The following is an 18,927-nucleotide window of genomic DNA, read 5'->3' on the forward strand; positions in this document are numbered from 1 at the left end:
TTACCTGCCTCATGAGAAATTCATGTACCTAACATCCCAAGTTCATTGACCTAACATTCCAGGTTCCTATGCAATATTGTTCTTTATAGCATCGGACTTTACTTCCATCACCAGTGACATCCACAATTGGGCACTGTTTCCTCTCTGGCTCCATCTCTTCGTTCTTTCTGGAGTTATTTCTCTATTTTCCTCCAGCAGCATACTGGGCACCTGCAGACCTGGGGAGTTCATCTTTCGGTGTCATACCTTTTTGCCTTTTCCTACTGTTCATGGGGTTCTCAAGGCAAGAACACTGAGGGGGTTTGCCATTCCCTTCTTCAGTCGATCACGTTTTGTCAGAACTCTCCACCATGACCTGTCCGTTTTGGGTGGCCCTACACGGCATGGCTCATAGTTTCATTGAGTTAGACAAGGCTGTGGTCCATGTGATCAGTTTAGTTAGTTTTCTGTGATTGTGGTTTTTATCCTGTCTGCCCTCTGATAAGGATAAGAGGCTTATGGAAGCTTCCTGGTGGAAGAGACTGACGGTGGGGGAAACTGGGTCTTGTTCTGATGGGCGGGGCCATGCTCAATAAATCTTTAATCCAATTTTCTGTGAGAGACTTTGTACTTTTGGGCTCCAAAATCACTGCAGATAGTGACTGCAACCTTGAAATTAAAGATCCTTGCTTCTTGAAAGAAAAGCTATGACCAACACAGACAGCATATTAAAACACAGAGACATTACTTTGCTGAAAAAGGTCCATCTAGTCAAATATATGGTTTTTCAGCAGTCATGTATGGATGTGAGAGTTGGACTATAAAGAAAGCTGAGTGCCAAAGAACTGATGCTTTTGAACTGTGGTGTTGGAGAAGACTCTTGAGAGTCCCTTGGACTGCAAGGAAATCCAGCCAGTCCATCCTAAAGGAAATCAGTCCTGAATATTCATTGGAAGGATGATGCTGAAGCTGAAACTGCAAAACTTTGGCCACCTGATGTGAAGAACTGACTCACTGGAAAAGACCCTGATGCTGGGAAAGATTGAAGGCAGGAGGAGAAGGGGATGACAGAGGATGAGATGGTTGGATGGACATGAGTTTGAGCAAGCTCCAGGAGTTGGTGACGGACAGGGAAACCTGGCATGCTGTAGTCCATGGGGTCGCAAAGAGTTGGACATGACTGAGTGAACTGAACTGAACTGAACTGGACTGTAGCCCGCCAGGCTGCTCTGTCCGTGACATTCTCTAGGCAAGAATACTGGAGTGAGTTGTCATTCCCTTCTCTAGGGAACCTTCTTGACCCAGGGATAAAACCTGGGTCTCCTGCATTGCAGGCAGATTCTTTACTGTCTGAGCCACCAAAGAAGCCTGTTTTACTTCTAGGACTTCCCTGGTGGTTTTACTTCTGGGGCTGCTGCTGCTAAGTCGCTTCAGTCGTGTCCAACTCTGTGCGACCCCATAGACAGCAGCCCACCAGGCTCCCCCATCCCTGGGATTCTCCAGGCAAGAACACTGGAGTGTGTTGCCATTTCCTTTTCCAGTGCGTGAAAGTGAAAAGTGAAAGTGAAGTCACCCAGTCATGTCCGACTCCCAGAGACCTCATGGACTGCAGCCCACCAGGCTCCTCTGTTCATGGGATTTTCCAGGCAAGAGTACTGGAGTGGGGTGCCATTGCCTTCTCCTGGTTTTACTTCTAGAGGAATCCAAATTAAGACAATTTGTTCCAGAAGTGGCCTAAACAGCAGATCCTCATGATGCTGAGTCTGTACCTGGATTTCTCATTTCCTGTACGTCAAGACAGCAGTGAGAACCCTGAAGTAGTGCTAAGTGGAGGGGGCAACAGCCTCTGGTATGCAAACGCACGCACCGAGGCCCCACCCGTACAGGACTGGGAGGAGACACAGGCAGATAGGAGCTGGCGTCTGCCTTAGCTTTCCCTGTGGGATGGGGCTGAAGGACGGGGTGCTGGTAATTGTAAGGACTTTGAGCTTGGCTGGCTTTTATTAACCGATTGGCAGTTTTGAAGAAAGACTGGCTGACAGGCTCAAATCATGCATACATGGAGGGCATTCTGTGAGTGCTAGAGGCTTCCGTGGCAATGTTGAAAGAGACCTACATCTCCTGCCAGAAAGATAAGGCCAGGACTTAATGGGGTAGAGGGGAACATGGTGTGTGGATCTCGAGGGGACGGAACACAAGGAGGAGAGAGGGGAGTATATGGACATGGCTCACTCTCCCAAGATTCGTGAGCTTTCATCTTGGTAAAGGCATTCAATCCAGTCCCTTACTGTTGGAACCGGGTGCCTGGGAACTCGGACTTGATGTTGACCTATAGGAAATGAAGTGAGGTGCCAGGACTGTGTTGCAATCCTCAGGAACGTGTGAGACAGCTCTAAGAGATGAGAAGGTAAAGCCGGTGACCAGACACCCCACCATCTGCCTACACTCCCAAGCCTGGCCAGATAACGCGCCCTTCCATAAGGAAGGCCACAGGGAGGAGGCCCTGGAGACCTCAGGTCCCCTGAGGGCTGTGCTCTGTGGGTAGGCAAGGGCAGAAGACACTCCTTTGTGTCTCTGAGGGTGATGAAGTGCTGACATACCCAAAGAGGGGCCACCTAACCGCCAGTGGCCGGTGGACATGATCACCATCTCTATGACTGGTGGCAACTGGGGCATGTTGACAGAGATGACCTCAGGCATGGGCTCAGAAACCACAGCATTCCGAGAGGGTGAGACAGTTGGGCAGCCAGTGGGGCTCCAGCTTGATGTGTCTCACAAGAGACAAAAAAATCAGTCACTCATGAACAAACGGCTGAGGTCAGCCACCACCATGGGAAGTCACGACTCCTTCATCCAGGCCCCAGCTCTGAGGCGGGAACCGACAGATGGAAGGGAGGATCCCCTCGCGGAAGGGCCCTGTGATGCCACCCAAGTACACATGATAAAAACTCCTTCCCCAGTGGGACTTAGGGCACCTTTGTCCTAAGGAAAGGGCACCCTAGACCCTGTGAGGCCTGTCCAATGCAGTCTGGGCTGACAGTGATACCAGGGCTCCTGAAATGCTGCCATCCCCGCCTTGTTGCTCTTTGGGAGACCACAGGAAAGGACCACGTCCTTTTCACAACAAGTCAGAGGACCTACCCGATGGCAGTGTCACCAGTCATGAGTGTAAATTGGGATGGTTTCCCCAATGGCTCAGAAGTAAAGACTCCACCTGCAATGCAGGAGATGTGGGTTTGATCGCTGGATTGGGAAGATCCCCTGGAGAAGGGCATGGCAACCCACTCCCGTATTCTTGCCTAGAGAATCCCATGGACAGAGGAGCCTGGTGGGCTACTGTCCACAGGGTCAGAAAGAGTCAGACACAACTGAGTGTGCACTCAACTTACTTAACAACCTCCAGAACCTTCCACCTGAGTTAGAGCCCATGGTTGGGGGAAGGACCAGATGATTGTCCTGGAGCTACCCACTGCCCACCTCCACCTAAGAGAAATCTGAACAAGCCCACAGTTCCCCCTGAAACTGAAGATTCCTGGTGCCTCTTCCACAAACTCAGTGGACACCCTCACCACATCCGCAGTCAGATCACCTGTGAGCCCTGCCAGAAACAGGCTGGTGCGGGGAGACCACTTGTTTAACCGAGCACCAGCCCCAGGGGTGGCCGTGGAACGCCAACACCGCCGCTGGCATGTGTGACTCACTAAAAAGCATCAAAAGCAGTCTGTGAGTGGGCGTGACAGCAGGGCACCTTTTTTCTCTTCCTCCAGGGATCTTGTACCTGCCCTGCTCTGTCCCCTGAGACCTTGACTGCCAGGATACTCTCTGAGCTGTCACGGCAGTCAAACAACAGCATGTTGTTTAGACCTGGGGAGCAGTGACAAGTCTCTGAAGGAAAGCTTAGAAAAGCAGCAAATGGGGGGATTTCTCTGGTGCTCCAGTGGTAGATCCAGCTTCTAACGCAGGGGACGTGGATTCAGTCCCTGGCCCCCGAAGTAGGACGCCACAGGGCAAGAAAGCCCATGCCACAGCTAGAGAAGCCCATGTGCTACAAGGAAGACCCTGAGTGCGCAACTAAGACCTAACTCAGCCCAACAAATTTTAAAAAAGTTTTTTAAAGGGGGATAACACGGACAGATGCAGAACCAAGAGACGTCACCTAAGAGACCGCCTCTAACTGGTGCCTGTCAGAGCCAAAGTCAACAAGGAACATCTACCTCATGGCTCCAAAGTGACCCCTCTCCACGCTGAAGGACCTGAAAGGATCCAGCTTACTAGAGCCAGCTTCCTTAATCTCTGGGCTGTGGCACCACGAATGGGAGTAAGACAATCGAGGAGTGGGGAGAGGAGAAAGAGCGAAAGCTGTCTTCAGAGTTTACTCCCTCCAGATACATATAATGGAAAATCAGCCTTCTGAGCAAATTCCACCCCTTTTAAATAATTAGCACTGGAACCAAATACTGAAGAGTCACAGTTTTATTTCACATGCATTCAGGTGTGGGAGCATCAGTATTTACAATGCATGAAGTCATAGCACTCACTCAGGAATTCCAAGCAAGTCAAAGCCCACGCTTTTCCGAGCCACCCCCACCATCCCCAACCAATGAACACACTGCATGCCATACTGGAGAAAAAGAAAGCCAGAGTACAAGTAACCCCAGTCCAAGTACATATCAGGTAACTCATACTGTCCAGTACAACAGTTTTAAAGTTATTGATAATGTTTAAGATTACTTCAGTGGTAAATAAGCCTTTCTTTTAAAAAATTAAACATCACATCAGTATTTACATCACCAGGTAATGCGAACATGCCTCAAGTTTCCTAATCCTCAGGGCTAAAAATGATTATATTTGCATTATTAGTGCACACTCCTCAACCTGAATAAAGAAAGAAAAGGAGATCAGTGCTATCACAGTTATGGGTCATGCTGATTATGTGAAGATACTTAAGTTGCTCACTATAATTCGGTTAAGCACCTCTTCACGGACCTCCATCCCTAGCCCCTACACACCCTCTCAACCTACCCCAGAGGCCCCACAGCCTGGAGAATCCCTGACATGAGCTGCTCAGCTCCAGGGTGACAGAGACACAACCCTCCCAGGCTGATAGTACCCCAGGGGTGAGGGAAATGGGATTAAGAGAAGGGGAGAAGACAGGGGTGGGGGGTGTTTCCACTCACGGGCTTTCCCAGATCCCTCAGTTCACAGAACAAGGAGAAAGAGCAGCAGTGTTGCAGACAACTCTGAAACACACTTCCACTGTGCCAGAGCGGGAGTTCTTTCAAACATCGTGCCTCATGGAAGCATCATTACTTCAGACAGGCTGGAGGAGCAAAACCGCCATAGGGAAGGAACAGTGATAACCAATATGGATCTGGAGGAATCTGTGAATGATCTGCTACAGCTTATGTATTTACTCATTTTATTTATTTATGCCTGTCTTATTTCAAACAGATTTTTGTTCAGCCTTCCAAATGACCATGGATAGAAAGAATACATTTCAGTGGAAGAGGAAGGAAAAATGGCAGAATAGAAAAGAAATGAGCACAGTTGAGGATCAGTTCCCTATCCTCCAGGACTCACAGACATTTACAGATTTAATTCTACCCGCTCCTCTCAGAGAAGAGGGAAGTGCACATTTCATTAATTTTAAATAAAATTTAAAAATTAAAAAATATACAATAATTTTTAAAAGTTAAAAACAGACCTAACTTTCCACAGAGGAAAAGAATCAAGTCAATTTGAAATAGTATTTTAACTAAGGATAAAAATATATCTTGAGCTGCATTAAAACAAACAAACCTGCATCCAGTAGATTTCATCCTATTAACATTTCATGACTATTTTGAATTCATAAAATACACAATATGATACATATGTAATTATATTGCGTTGTTAGGAACCAAAATTTTCAATATAAAATAGAAGCAAATATAAAATCAAAGAAAGGGGGTACTCTTTCTGCCCCCTTCTGATGCCTATGTCAGAAGCTTTCTCTATCTCCTTTATACTTTAATAAAACTTTACTACACGTTTTCTGCTATGCTTTACTAACTCTACCGTGTGCTTGTGTGAATGAATGGCACGCCCTGCGTGAAACAAGTAAGGAGCTCTGCTCTGCAGTTCCACGGTGATCTCATAGGGCTTATGGCAGAAACCTGTCGGGGCGTTATACCGACCTGCCAATGCCAAGAGGCACCCAATGTCTCCTTCGGGAACCGACCAGAAATGGGCAAAGCGTGTGGACCGAACTCTCCTTTCTCGGTCAAACTTTTCGGTCTCTTTGACCATTTCATAACTCCTTGGGAATAAAACTTTACTACACACACACACACAAAAAAAAAAAATCAAAGAAACTTAATTAAAAATCCTATAACCAGAAAATCTCTTACCTTCCACTCAATTTTGCTATGAACATAAAACTGCGTTTTCCTTTTTATAAAAAAAAAATTTATTTCCCAGCAGTAGCCACAGAAACAGCTTAGAAATGACAATAGCCGGTAGCACTTAGCTCATCTAGTCCCTTAAATTATAGTCTCTAAATATTTCCCATTAAAAGAACCCAGGGCTCCTTAAGAAATTACTTAATCCAAGTCTGGGTAGAATATATACAAAATAGCCCTAAACCAATCAATAACTATTATCAACAACAAAATTACATACAAGCCAATTTGAAAGGGCTCCTACTGGCTGAAGATGGGCTATTTTGAGCAGCAAAAGATTTAAGATTTCTCTGGATTGAAACACTTCAGACATGTAAAAATAGCCAAATTCAGCATACTCCCTCTCACACAAAAGAAAAGCATTTTGGTCATCCTCAAAGTTTGCTGGGGTATCAGTTCATTATCCTGAAAACTGAAGACTGAAGGGGAAGAATCAGCATCTCTCTCGCCTTTGCTACAGACTTTTTCAGAATAACCAAAAAACTGATGAAGAGAATTCTTTGTAGATAAACCATAGCTAGTAAATACAGAAGAAATGATGTGATTAAAAATCCTCATTTTGGGGGCTGATGGCCGAATTATACCTCTTTTTGGTCACACTGTGTGGCTTGTGGGATCTTCGTTCCCCAATCAGAGATTGAACCTGGGCTCTGGAGCAAGAGCTCAGAGTCTTAACCACTGGACTGCCAGGGAATTCCCAGGATTATATTTCTAAGTGCCACAAAAATGCCTTCAAAATACAGAACTGAGGTAAAAGAAGCTTCCATTGTCTCTTGAATACATTAAAGCCAACTAATTATTCCTAGAAAGCCTACTTGGTATTCTGGCCTACTAAATTCTGTATTAAATGTATCAAACTTAAAAAATCACCATTTTACAGTCTCTATTAGACTAATGACTTCAGGCAACAATCATCAATGATTCCTGAAACCTTAGATGAAAAGATGATGTGCAACTTTCTGGTGGTGGGGCCAAGCTGACAACACCTGATCAACCTCAGCCTCACCGAAAACAGTGGCGTCTTCCTACCAAAAAGGGCAAAAGTTGAACGTGAATCTGTCCAGCTTGTAGCTCTAACTTTAATAGATGTCCACCTCTATCTGTTTACAGAAAATATGAAGGATAGTACATGTCAAACACCACCACAAATCCAAAATGTAGGAAATACCAAGATATAAATCCAGATAACTTGAATAAATAAATGACACAAAATAAGAAGAGAAGATATCTTAAAGACTTAGAGAGACTTATGAAATATATCATATATAGACCTTTTTTTTACCTCCTGATTCAAACAAAAGAATTATAAAGTGACACAATTCCTCAAGAAATCAAAGGGAAAAACTAAACCTCAAGCTAACAGAAGGGAAGAAATACTGCAAATTAATGTAGGAATAAGTGGCTCAGGCAGTAAAGAATCTGCCTGCAAAGCAGAAGACCCAGGTTCGATCCCTGGGTCAAGAAGATCCCCTGGAGAAGGAAATGGCAACCCACTGCAGTATTCTTGCCTGGAGAATTCCAAGGACCGGGGAGCCTGGCGGGCTACAGTTCATTGGGTCGCAAAGAGTCAGACACAACTGAGCAACTAACACTTTCACTTTTTAAGTGAAATAGAGAATAGAAAAAAAAAATCAATGAAAGTAAGAGTTCATCTTTTAAAAAGATCAACAAAATGGACAAATCTTTAGCTAGATTAAGAAAAAAGAGATAAAACTCAAAATTAGAAATGAAAGAAAAAATACTACAACGGATGCTACAGAAATCAAAAGGATTACGAGACTATTATGAACAACTGTATGGCTATAAATTGTGTAACAATACAACCTACCAAGAAACATACAACCTACATAGACCGAATCAGGAAGAAATAAAAAATGTGAACAGACCAATAACTAGTAAAGAGACTGAATCAGTATTGAAAATCTCAAAGAAAAACCAAGAACCTGATGCTCTGAAAGTGAAAGTCAATCAATTGTGTCCAACTCTTTGTGACCCCATGAACTATACAGTCCATGGAATTCTCCAGACCAGAATACTGGAGTGCGTAGCCTTTCCCTTCTCCAGGGGAATCTTCCCAACCCAGGAATCGAACCCGGGTCTCTTGCATTGCAGGCAGATTCTTTACCAGCTGAGCCGCAAGGGAAACCGAGGAATACTAGAATGGGGAGCCTGTCCCTTCTCCAGTGGATCTTCCTGACCCAGGAAATGAACTGGGATCTCCTGCATTGCAGGTGGATTCTTTACCAACTGAGCTAGGGAATTCTACCAAACATTTAAAGAATAATAATGCCAATCCTCCTGAAACTATTCAAAAAATTAAAGAGGAGGGAACACTTTTATTTATTTTTATTTTTTATTTTTTGGAGGGAACACTTTTAAATTCACCCTATGAGAACAGCATAATCCTGATATCAATGCTAGATAGGACATAACAGAAAAAAGAAAACTACAGGCCAATATCCCTATCCTTGGTTAATACTGATGCAAAAATCCTCAACAAATATCAGCAAACTAAATTCAGCAATTCTTTTTCTTTCTCTTTGGCTGCACCACTTGGCTTGTGGGATCTCAGTTGCCTGATAAGGGGTTGAACTGGCACCCTCAGAAGTGAAACCGCCAAGTCCTAATTACTAGACTGTGAGGGGTTTCCCTTAGCAACTCTTTATATCAGTATATCATGACCAAATGGGACTCAGAACATAAGAGTGATTCAACATATGAAAATCAATGGGTTGCACCACATTAACAGGTTGAAGAACAAAAACATGATTGCTTCAGTTGAGGCAAAAATCTATTTAGCAAGATTCTATACCTTTTCATGGAGAAGGAAATGGCAACCCACTCCAGTGTTCTTGCCTGGAGAATCCCAAGGACAGGGGAGCCTGGTGGGCTGCTGTCTATGGGGTCGCACAGAGTCGGACACGACTGAAGTGACTTAGCAGCAGCAGCAGCATACCTTTTCATGATAAAACACTTAAACTATGCTGCTGCTGCTAAGTCGCTTCAGTCGTGTCCGACTCTTTGTGACCCCATAGATGGCAGCCCACCAGGCTCCCCCGTCCCGGGATTCTCCAGGCAAGAACATTGGAGTGGGTTGCCATTTCCTTCTCCAATGAATGAAAGTGAAAAGTGAAAGTGAAGTCACTCAGTCGTGTCTGACTCTTCACGACCCCATGGACTGCAGCCCACCAGGCTCCTTCGTCCATGGGATTTTCCAGGCAAGAGTACTGGAGTGGGGTGCCATTGCCTTCTCCATTAAACTATGAATAGAAGAAAATTACCTCAACACAATAAAGGCCATATATGAAAATCAACAGCTAACATCATACTCAATATGAAAGACTGCAAGTTTTTCTTTCATGATCAGGATGCACATTCTCACCACTTCTAGTCAAGATACTAATGGAAGTCCTAGCCAGAGCAACAAGGCAAGAAAAAGAAAAAAAAGACATTCAATTGGAAAGGAAAAAATAAAATTATCTCTGTTCACAGATGACACGATCTTACGTGTAGAACACCCTAAAGAGTCTCCCCCAACCCCCATACACAAACAATTATTAGAACTAATAAATGAATTCAACAAAGTTGCAGAATATAAAATCAACATACAAAAATCAGCTGCATTTCTATACATTGACAAGAACAATCCAAAAAGGAAATTAAGCAATTCTAATAAAAATGGGATCAAAAAGAATAAAATGCTTGGGAATAAACCTAACAAAGGAGGTGAAAGACTCATACACTGAAAACTACAAAACACTACTGAGATTTACACAGACTCACATAAAGGGAAAGACATCCCGTGTTAATGGGTCAAGAGACTTAGTACTGTTAAAATGTCCGTATTACCCAATGTGCTCTACGGAGTCAGAGTAATCTCTGTCAAAACATCAACAGCATTCTTTGCAGAAATGGAAAAATTCACCCTCAAGTTCATATGGAATTTCAAGGAGCCCCAAATTGCTAAAACAATTTTGGAAAAGAAGAACACTGGAAGACTCATACTTACTGATTTCGAAAGATATTACAAAAGTATAATAATAAAAACAATGAGTTACTGATATAAAGACAGACAAATAGACAACTGGAATAGAATAGAGGGGCGTGAAATAAACCGTCATGTATATGCTCACCTGGTCATCAACAAGGGAGCCCAGACTACCCTGGGGAAAGGACAATCTCTTAAACGAAGTTTTGGGGAAACTGGATATCCACAAGCAGAAGAATAAAATTGGATCCTTACTTTACGCCATATACAAAAATAACTCAAAACAGATTAAATACCTAAACATAAAACCTAACAATTAAAACTCCTCAAAAAAAAAACCATAAAACCATGGGGGAAACTTTATGATATTGGGATTGGCAGTGACTGCTTGAATATGATACCAAAAACATAGGCAACAAAATCAAAATAGACAAATAGAATACAAAACTTAAAACCTTTTTCACATCAAGGGATACAATCAATACAGTTAAAAGTGAGTTTATGGGAGATAATACTTGAAAATCATATATCTGGTAAGCGGTTTATATCCAGAATATATAAAGGCCTGCAACTCAAAAACAAACAAACAAAAAAATCAAATACTATGACTTACAGTGGGCAAAAGACCTGAATAGACATTTCTCTAAAGATGCTATGCAAATAGCCAACAAGCATATGAAAACATGCTCAACATTACGAGTCATCAGAGAAATGCAAATCAACACCCACAGTGAGTTTGCATGTCACACTACCATCAGAAACAAACACAGATGATACATTTGGGTGAGGATGCAGAGGGACGGAAACACCGTACTGCTGGTGGGACTGCCAAGTGGGCCAGCTGCTATGGAAAGCGGGATGGAACTTCTTCAAAACGTGAAAAATAGGACTACTACATGACCCAGCAATGCCATTTCTGGGTATATATCCAAAAGAAGAGAGAGCAGGGTCTCAAAGAGACATCTGCACACCCATGTTCAAGTAGCACTATTCACAACAGGCAAGGGGTGAGAGTGATCCAGCTGTCCACAAGTAAACAAAATGTGGTAGATACATTGCAACATTATTCCGCCTTAGGAAGCAAGTCTTGGCACATGCTACAATATGGATGCACCCTGAGGACATTATGCCAAGAGAAACAAAAGACAAATAATGTATCATTCTGCTTATAGGAGGTACCCAGAGTAGTCAAATTCATAGAAACAGAATGTGAAGCGGGAGTTACCCGGAGCTGGGGGCGGGTAGGGGCATTGTTTAATGGGTACAGAGTGTTAGATCTGCAGATGAAAAAGCTCTGAAGAGCTGTTGTACATCGATGTGAATATACTTAACACCACTGAACTGTACACTTAAAAAATCACTAAGATGATAAACTTTATCTTACGTGTTTTTTTAAATCACACACACAAAAGACAATTGAAATGATCAGAAAAAACCTGAAAACTAATCCTTATCCAGTTAACTGCATTTGAATCCTATACTTACCTATAATAGATATAGCTACTTAATCCTCAGATAGTGGAAAAAAACACTCTTATTAAGAGGTAGAAGACCTATTATAGCTTCTAGCCCCAAGTCTCCTAACTATTAGACAATATTCAAGAATCACTATGAATTTCATCAGATATAACAGCATTATGGATATGCTTTTTAAAAATTGATTCATACTGAAGTATTTTAGGGCGAAATCACATTTTCTAAGATTTGTCTTAATATACTCCGGACAAAAACAAAGAGTGTGGGGCTGGGGTAGATGAGAAAGAACAGGGGAATAGTCACAAGTGTTGAAGCTGGGTGATGGGCACATAGAAACTCAGTTGCTGTTTTCTCTACTTTATACTTTCAAATTTTCCCAGTAAAAGACTTTAAAAAGAATAAACAAAATAAGAGGGGAAACGGATAGTTGGATGGATGGATGTTTGGAATAAACAGCAGTAGGATAAATGTACTGAGATTTTCCAACAATAGTATCATACTACACATGCTACTGTTAATTTTTAGAAAGTTTTTTGTTTAACTTGCATTTAACAGATGTATTTAAAAAAAAAAAAAAAAAACTAGAATGAAATTGAAAGCCTTTTCAAGCTTCAAGTAAATGTTTCTCACCACCTCCCCTGGCCTCCCCTGGCAATAAATAAATCAAAGAAGGTAAATGAGCAAAGAACGGGGGAACATAGGCACCCGGGGGCCGTGGAGAGAGGCCACACATGCCTCTCCACAGATCATATCTGAACAGAAATGGAGAAATTTCTGCTCGGAAAGCTTCCCCCATAAAATCAAGGAACACAAACCAAGCGTGAGAAGGTGTTGCTGACTATTCCTTGGGCACAGAAGAGGGACCTGTCCTGTTTCTGTTAAGACAGGAATCAGTCAACCAAGGACCTCAGAATAAGGATGCCAGGGCACAGGACCAAAAAGTACCAGCACTCAAGGGGAAGAGAAGAGACAAAGCTGCAAGATGAAAAACAGGACTGACGCAAGTAAATTCCAGCCAGCTCAGGCACTGGAAGGAAAGATCCCCAGTTAAGAAACCAATGGAATAATACTTGTTGGAGCAGGAGAGACGCACACGGCCTGTTGCATCGTAAGACGGAAGACAAATGGCACAACTAACACAGACTGGGGGATCCAAACCCGGGAGTCAGAGAGCCAGGGACCCCAACTGGGGTCAGGCACGAGGGGGTGAGAGGCTTTGGAGGAGCGGCCTTTCTGAGACAGGGAGAGGCGGGGAGCTTGAGTGGTGCCACGGAGAGGGGAGTCAGAGAACTTGAGCTGAGCTGGGCACTGCCCAGGGCAAAGCACTTCCCCCTCCCACGACCCCACCATCTGCAAAATGTGTTCAAAGAAAGGCTCTCCAGGGTCCCTTCCTTGGTTGTAGGTAAGTTTTACTCCAAACATACTCCTGACTGTAAGAACGATTAAACACAAGAGGGTAAATAGTAAGGAAACCACTGAAATCTCCATGCAAAGATGCATTTTAAACTTGGCTGCCTGGAAACAAGGGAGGTGATCTTCAGGATCCCCCAAGGTTCCACTGACCAAGAACAGAGGCAATTGACACTTGCCTGGGAAAATGGAGAAATGCCCTGGCCAGGCCCTGCCTCCCTCCCAACAGGGAGACAAAAAACAGGCAGAGAGGCAGAGGAAAGCAATGCCAGCAGTTGCTGCTCTGACAAACCACTGGGCATGGTACCCACTCCCATTCCCTAGGAGTGGCTGCTCCACCGTTCTCTGGGCACCTGGTACCAACAGTATCACTGCACACCTCATGGGATGTTTTAAAATTGGCAACATCAAGTGCTTCCTTGTGACTGAGCCCTGGCAACTGCTGCACCACGTGTTTTTTTGTTTTTGTTTTTTGCACCACGTTTTAATACCCTCCCCTCAAAACAATCTTGAGGTACATACAGTAATTATCCCCATCTCAGGGTGAGGGAAACTGAGGCTCAGTGACGTCAAGTTTGCCCAATGCTGCCTGACAAGTGAGCAGGAAGGTGAGGAGCCCCACCCCACCCCAGTCAGAGGTCACAGAAAGATTCCCAGTGAGGCCTTTTTTATTAGGATTTATTGCTAGCCCGGGGTCACAGGGTCCCCTGCCTCCGGCACAGAGGCCAGCCAGTGGGGTCAGGGCTGCTCCTGACTTATTGACCCCTGCCTCTTTTTCTGTGGATCCAGCAGAGAGATGGCCATCTGGTTCCATGATCAGAGCGCAAGGATAACTCTGATGGGGTCAGCTGGCGAGGAAGGATAGACCAGCATCCCAAAGGCAGGATCCCCAGGGAGGAAAGGCCCCTGCCACTCCCGATGCAAGCCTCAACCTCCCCATTGGGAGGGCGCGAACCTCCATTTCTAACCCCAACCTGGGGTGGAGGGTGTGGTCTTCAACTTCCTGGCTGCCCCTCCCGTGTAATAGTTGCCCTACATTGAAACTGTCTAACCCCCCTTCAGGGCCCATGTAGTTATGATGAACTGAAATCAGCCTCAAAGAGAGCACTTGGAAAGGACATCAGGTTCCAGGCCCTTCTCATTACATTGTTACTTGTGTTTGAACCCTGTTCTCACCTGTAAGGATACAGGCAGTGGGAAGAATACTTCTGTTGGGAGGCAGAAACCTGGCTGTCAGCCCAGAATCTCCCACGACCCCTGCAGGGTTGCCAGTGCCCTAACTTCCCTTTGCCTTAGTGTCCTCATCTCTCAGCAAGGGCGAGTTGCCTGTCCCTAATCACTCCATCCAAGTGTGGTAATACAAATGCAGTTAAGGTTGGCAAACACCCTCTGAATTCTAGGCAGCAGCACCATGACCCCATCTCGCAGTGCTCACATCCTTCCACTCCACCCCCAAGCCCAAAGGTCCAGCAGCCAGTTAGACAGCATCAACCAAGGCCCAGAGCAACAGGAGGAAGCCTGTATTCCAGACGGTTTGGCTGATGCTCTCAGTAAAGGTGACTCTGATAGAACTCAGAGGGAAAAGTAAACCCTCTTCTCCAGCAGCCAGAGGGGCCTCCATCTTGCCTGTTCTCCCAGATTACCTAGCCCCACTGCCCCTTCCCCAGAAAGCTCAGGATCACTGATTTCTGGAAACTGCTTAAGTCCAAAAGATTTTTAGAACACCAAGAGCCCCTTCCCTATTCCACTTGCCAGGGACATCCCTATTCAGCAACCCCTGTTTTCAGGGCATCCTTGTGAGTTCTGCAGAGGAGGAGGGCTTACTCCACACCATTTGGAAAACAGATGTCCGTCCTTACACGTTATTTAGTGGCCTCACAAATGCGTACGAAAAAGCAGGTGGTCATCTGCAGAGTTAACCTCCCTGGACTTGCCAGGTAGCCCCAGCACAGATCACAGTGCCAGCCAGTCTTGTGACAAGTGTGGGTTGGCAGGGGAGGCTGGGGGGAGGGGTAGATGGACGGCCTGCTCTGCAGAGGGATGGGGACAGAGGACAAGGGCGATGAGGAGGCAGGCGCTTGGGGCGCAGACAGGGGTGGGGTCAGGGAGCCGCCTGCAGGATGAGCTGGGTAATTTCTGCCCTGCTGCCCAGACGCATGGGTATCCCATAATAGGCCGTGCCCGGGCTCACATATACAAATGTAGTCTCGGCCACCTGGTAGAGACCAGCAAAGAAGGGGTTCAGGAGATAGGCTGCCACGTTCAAGGGGAAGATCTGCCCAGCATGTGTGTGCCCAGAAAGGATCAGGTTAATATCTGGCCGGGCCTGGAGGGCTCTCTTAGCAGCCAGGGGCTGGTGAGCTAGCAGGATGGTGGGGTGGTCTGGGCTGCAGCCCTCCAGGGCCTTCTCCAGGTCCATGCCATGGCCAGTGTAGTGCAGGATGTTCGCTTCGATGTCATCCACCCCAGCCAGGCAGATCCAGTCGTCGTCCTCCCGGTGGGCCCCGGTAGCAGAAATCCTCACGTTCTCATTGTGGAGGGGCTGAACGTTCAGGGACATCAGCAGTGCAAACCAGTTGCTGACATCCGACGTGTAGTACTCATGATTGCCCGTGACGAAGTAGGTGCCCAGGCGTGAACGCAGCTGGCCCAGAGGAGCCACGGCCGTGCGCAGGACAGAGGCTTCAGAATCGCACAGGTCGCCCACGATCACCGTGACGTCCGGCTCCAGCGTGTTCACCATCCTTACGAACATGTCCATCTTGGTCCTGCCCACCGTGGGACCCAGGTGGATGTCCGAGAGGAGCACGATCTTGAGGCTGTTCATGGAGGGGGGCAGCCGATGCACGGGCACCTCCACAGTGGTCACCGCTGGGGGCTGGGCGGCGTTCAGCAGCCCCACCACGCTGAGCACAGTGGTTACCATCACTGCCAGTGCCGGCCGGAGGGCCAGCTTCCTGGTCTTGTCAAGGCTGCCCACCGCCCTGCCGGCACGCCAGGCCAGGAGCTGGTAGGCCTGCTCCATGCCGCTGAGGACACAGAGGAAGCAGAGCATGATGACATACGCCCCGAGGCAGGTGTAGGCAACCAGGGAAAAGAGATAGGGCTCCTCGGCCACTAGAAAGATCATGGTGAAGAAGCTGGAATGCGCTAGGGCCAGGAAGGCAGCGACGACCATCTTCCAGAGCTGGAAGCAGGCTGACTCTGCAGCTGGGGAATGCCTGAGATTGCTGACGGTGCTACGCCAGATGTAGATGGAGCCGAGCAGCATGAGCGAGTTGACAAACAGGGCGAGCTGCAGGCGGAACAGGCATCGCCAGGCCCTGAACTCCAAGCTCTCCGCCAGGTAGGACCGGGAGACAATCATGGACACGAAGACAGTGCCGGCAGCCAGGGCGGCCTTTGCGCCCAGGGACAGCTGCCTGAAGATCGCCATTGCCTCAGCTCCTAAGAGGATACCCCGCCAGCTCTGTGCGGGTGAGCTCTGGAAGGTGAGTTCCTTAGATAGGACAGTGGCCAAGGACAGGTTTCCAGGTCAGCTCCTCCTGCAACCAGGAACCGGCGTCAGCTTTGTGGGATATGAGAGCTTTCTTGTCCCCTGTCAAAACCTGAAAGCCACTTACATCTGCCCAACCAGCCTTGAACCCAAGCCACTCAAGTACCAGTCAGCTGCACACTATATCAGTGAACTACAAATACATCTTGTAACAGGATGGGCAGTGTCACTTTCTTACAGTTCTCTGCATCTTTCAAGTATTTCCACAACATGTATATGAACTTTTATAATAAGAAAAACATTATTCTAAATCAGTGGTTCTCAAAGTGTGGTCCAGGGAGACCCTTTGGCTGTTGGGGTTGGGGGGGAAGGAGGGGGGTGTCCCCTGACTGTTTTCAAAAACAGTACTAAGCCATAACCATTCTCTCATGAGTGTACAGTGAAGTTTCCAGAGGTTACATGACATGTGATATGGCAAAACTGAATGCAGAAGTAGCTACGAGCATTCAACAGTCCTCTATTAAGACAGACATGAATGGATACAAGTATACATATGGCTGAGTCCCTTTGCTGTCCACCTGAAACTACCACAACATTGTTAATCAGCTATCCTCAATACAAAATAAAAAATTTAAAGTTTGAAGAAAACAAAGTCTAATATCAAAAAAAAAAACCACATGAGAGATTTGCAAAATGTACAATGTCACTTTGTGCCCTAAAAACTGGAGAGAACAACTTATTTAAAATATATATATATATATTGTTTATTAACATATAGTTTTAAATGTTCTAACTTCTAGGACAGTCACAGTTTGAGAACCGCTGTTTTAAAGTGTAAACCAGGAAGCCATGGAAAGCTAGTCTGCTGGTATTTTTTTTCAGCTGTAGGCCAAGAAGGGAACTGAGGCAACTGACATAAAGATTCCTGGGGTGGAGCCAGTCTCCTTGTTGGTTCTCATAGCTGGCTGGCTCCCAGACAAAAAACTGCAAGGGAACTACAGACCTGGATAGACAAAGGTTAGCAAATATTCATTTGAGGTGACCTTTTCCCAATAAGACCCAAAACGAAAATATTTTCAGCAGTTGTTTTCCAAGTAAAATTCTCAACCTTGCTTTTAGATAAATGTAGGCCTTTTTTTCTTTTTTCTGCTCTAGGCACTTTATAAAAAGCCTCTTATCAGAAGGTGTAATTTGCAAGCCAAGTTCACCAGCTTCTACTTATAAAACAAGCCCCAGACTCAGCCCACCGGAACTCTGGAGGAACCAAAATTAGTTCCCAGAAAGTGTAGAGAGAAAGGCGCCCGTTTCAAGTCCCCACTCTCACCTCCCAGCTCAGATCTCCCCACCCCCACCTTTCCAAGGCCAGGATGCTGACCTGCACAGGAGCGATCCCGAGTTCCCTAGGCCCCTACCTTAGCTCTGCCGGGTAGACTGAGGCTGTCCTTCTCCCGAAATCGTGAACGACTCTCCCCCCAGCTCCCCGCCTCCCGCGTCCCCGCCCAGCACACACCTCGCCCGGCCAGACCTCCCTCCAGCAACGCTGGCGGCCACCTGCAGCACGGCCCTCGCCCACCGTCAAACGCTGAAGCTCTGAAAAATCCAAGCCTTAAAAGTAGGCGGAGGGAAGTAGCGAGACGGGCAAGAGACGTCCTCAAAGAGAACACCCCGAAGGTAATTGATCCAATGTTCCCATTGCTGGGGCCTCTCGTGACCCCACTATTCTCCTTCCGGAGCGCTCCACAGAGCGCAGGCAAGAGAGGAGCGCCAAGCCCGAGCCTCCGGCGCCCTCCAAGAACGCGCGCTACTCAGAATCCCACTCCCGGAAACCCGCAAAGCTGGAAAGCACCTCATCTCAGCCTTTGGTTGCATCGATAAGGAAGTGGCTTTCGGCGACAGAGGCGGCAGGAGCGGAACTCACAAGCGACAGAGCTACTGGTAAGGACGAGCGCCCCGCCCGGCCCGCCTCTGACGGGAGGGCCGGCCCACTGCCTGAGCTTCCCCGGTAGCCGGGCGGGCCCGGGCGTGCCTCGGGGGTCCCAGGACCTCCGCCCTGTGGGGACCCAGGTGGCCGCAGCCCCAGCCCGGTTCCCCGCCAGCGTTTTCCCGATTCATCATTTGTGCGCGGGGGTCCTGTGGAC

At 46.5% G+C, this 18,927-nt stretch overlaps 2 protein-coding genes across 4 annotated transcripts in view; both read right to left on the reverse strand.

Annotated features, from left to right (window-relative positions):
- The window catches only part of GLB1 (galactosidase beta 1), a 103,980-nt gene that overhangs the window by 84,934 nt on the left and 119 nt on the right, over positions 1-18,927 (reverse strand).
- On the reverse strand, positions 4,438-18,920 carry TMPPE (transmembrane protein with metallophosphoesterase domain). 3 transcript variants are annotated; one of them, XM_005222474.5, is made up of 2 exons: positions 18,636-18,920; positions 4,438-16,838 (listed from the first exon to the last, which is right to left on the reverse strand). In XM_005222474.5, the coding sequence occupies exon 2, from the start codon at positions 16,727-16,729 to the stop codon at positions 15,395-15,397; it is 1,335 nt and encodes a 444-aa protein (XP_005222531.1). In that variant the 5' UTR covers positions 16,730-16,838; positions 18,636-18,920; the 3' UTR covers positions 4,438-15,394. The 3 variants fall into 3 exon arrangements, with proteins under 3 accessions (XP_005222531.1, XP_024838516.1, NP_001093181.1); XM_024982748.2 differs by lacking the exon at positions 18,636-18,920 and adding an exon at positions 18,202-18,262; NM_001099711.1 differs by lacking the exon at positions 18,636-18,920 and having other exon boundaries at positions 15,142-16,828.

Source organism: Bos taurus, chromosome 22, assembly GCF_002263795.3.
Source record: "Bos taurus isolate L1 Dominette 01449 registration number 42190680 breed Hereford chromosome 22, ARS-UCD2.0, whole genome shotgun sequence".
In the NCBI taxonomy this organism is placed as follows: Eukaryota; Metazoa; Chordata; class Mammalia; order Artiodactyla; family Bovidae; genus Bos; species Bos taurus.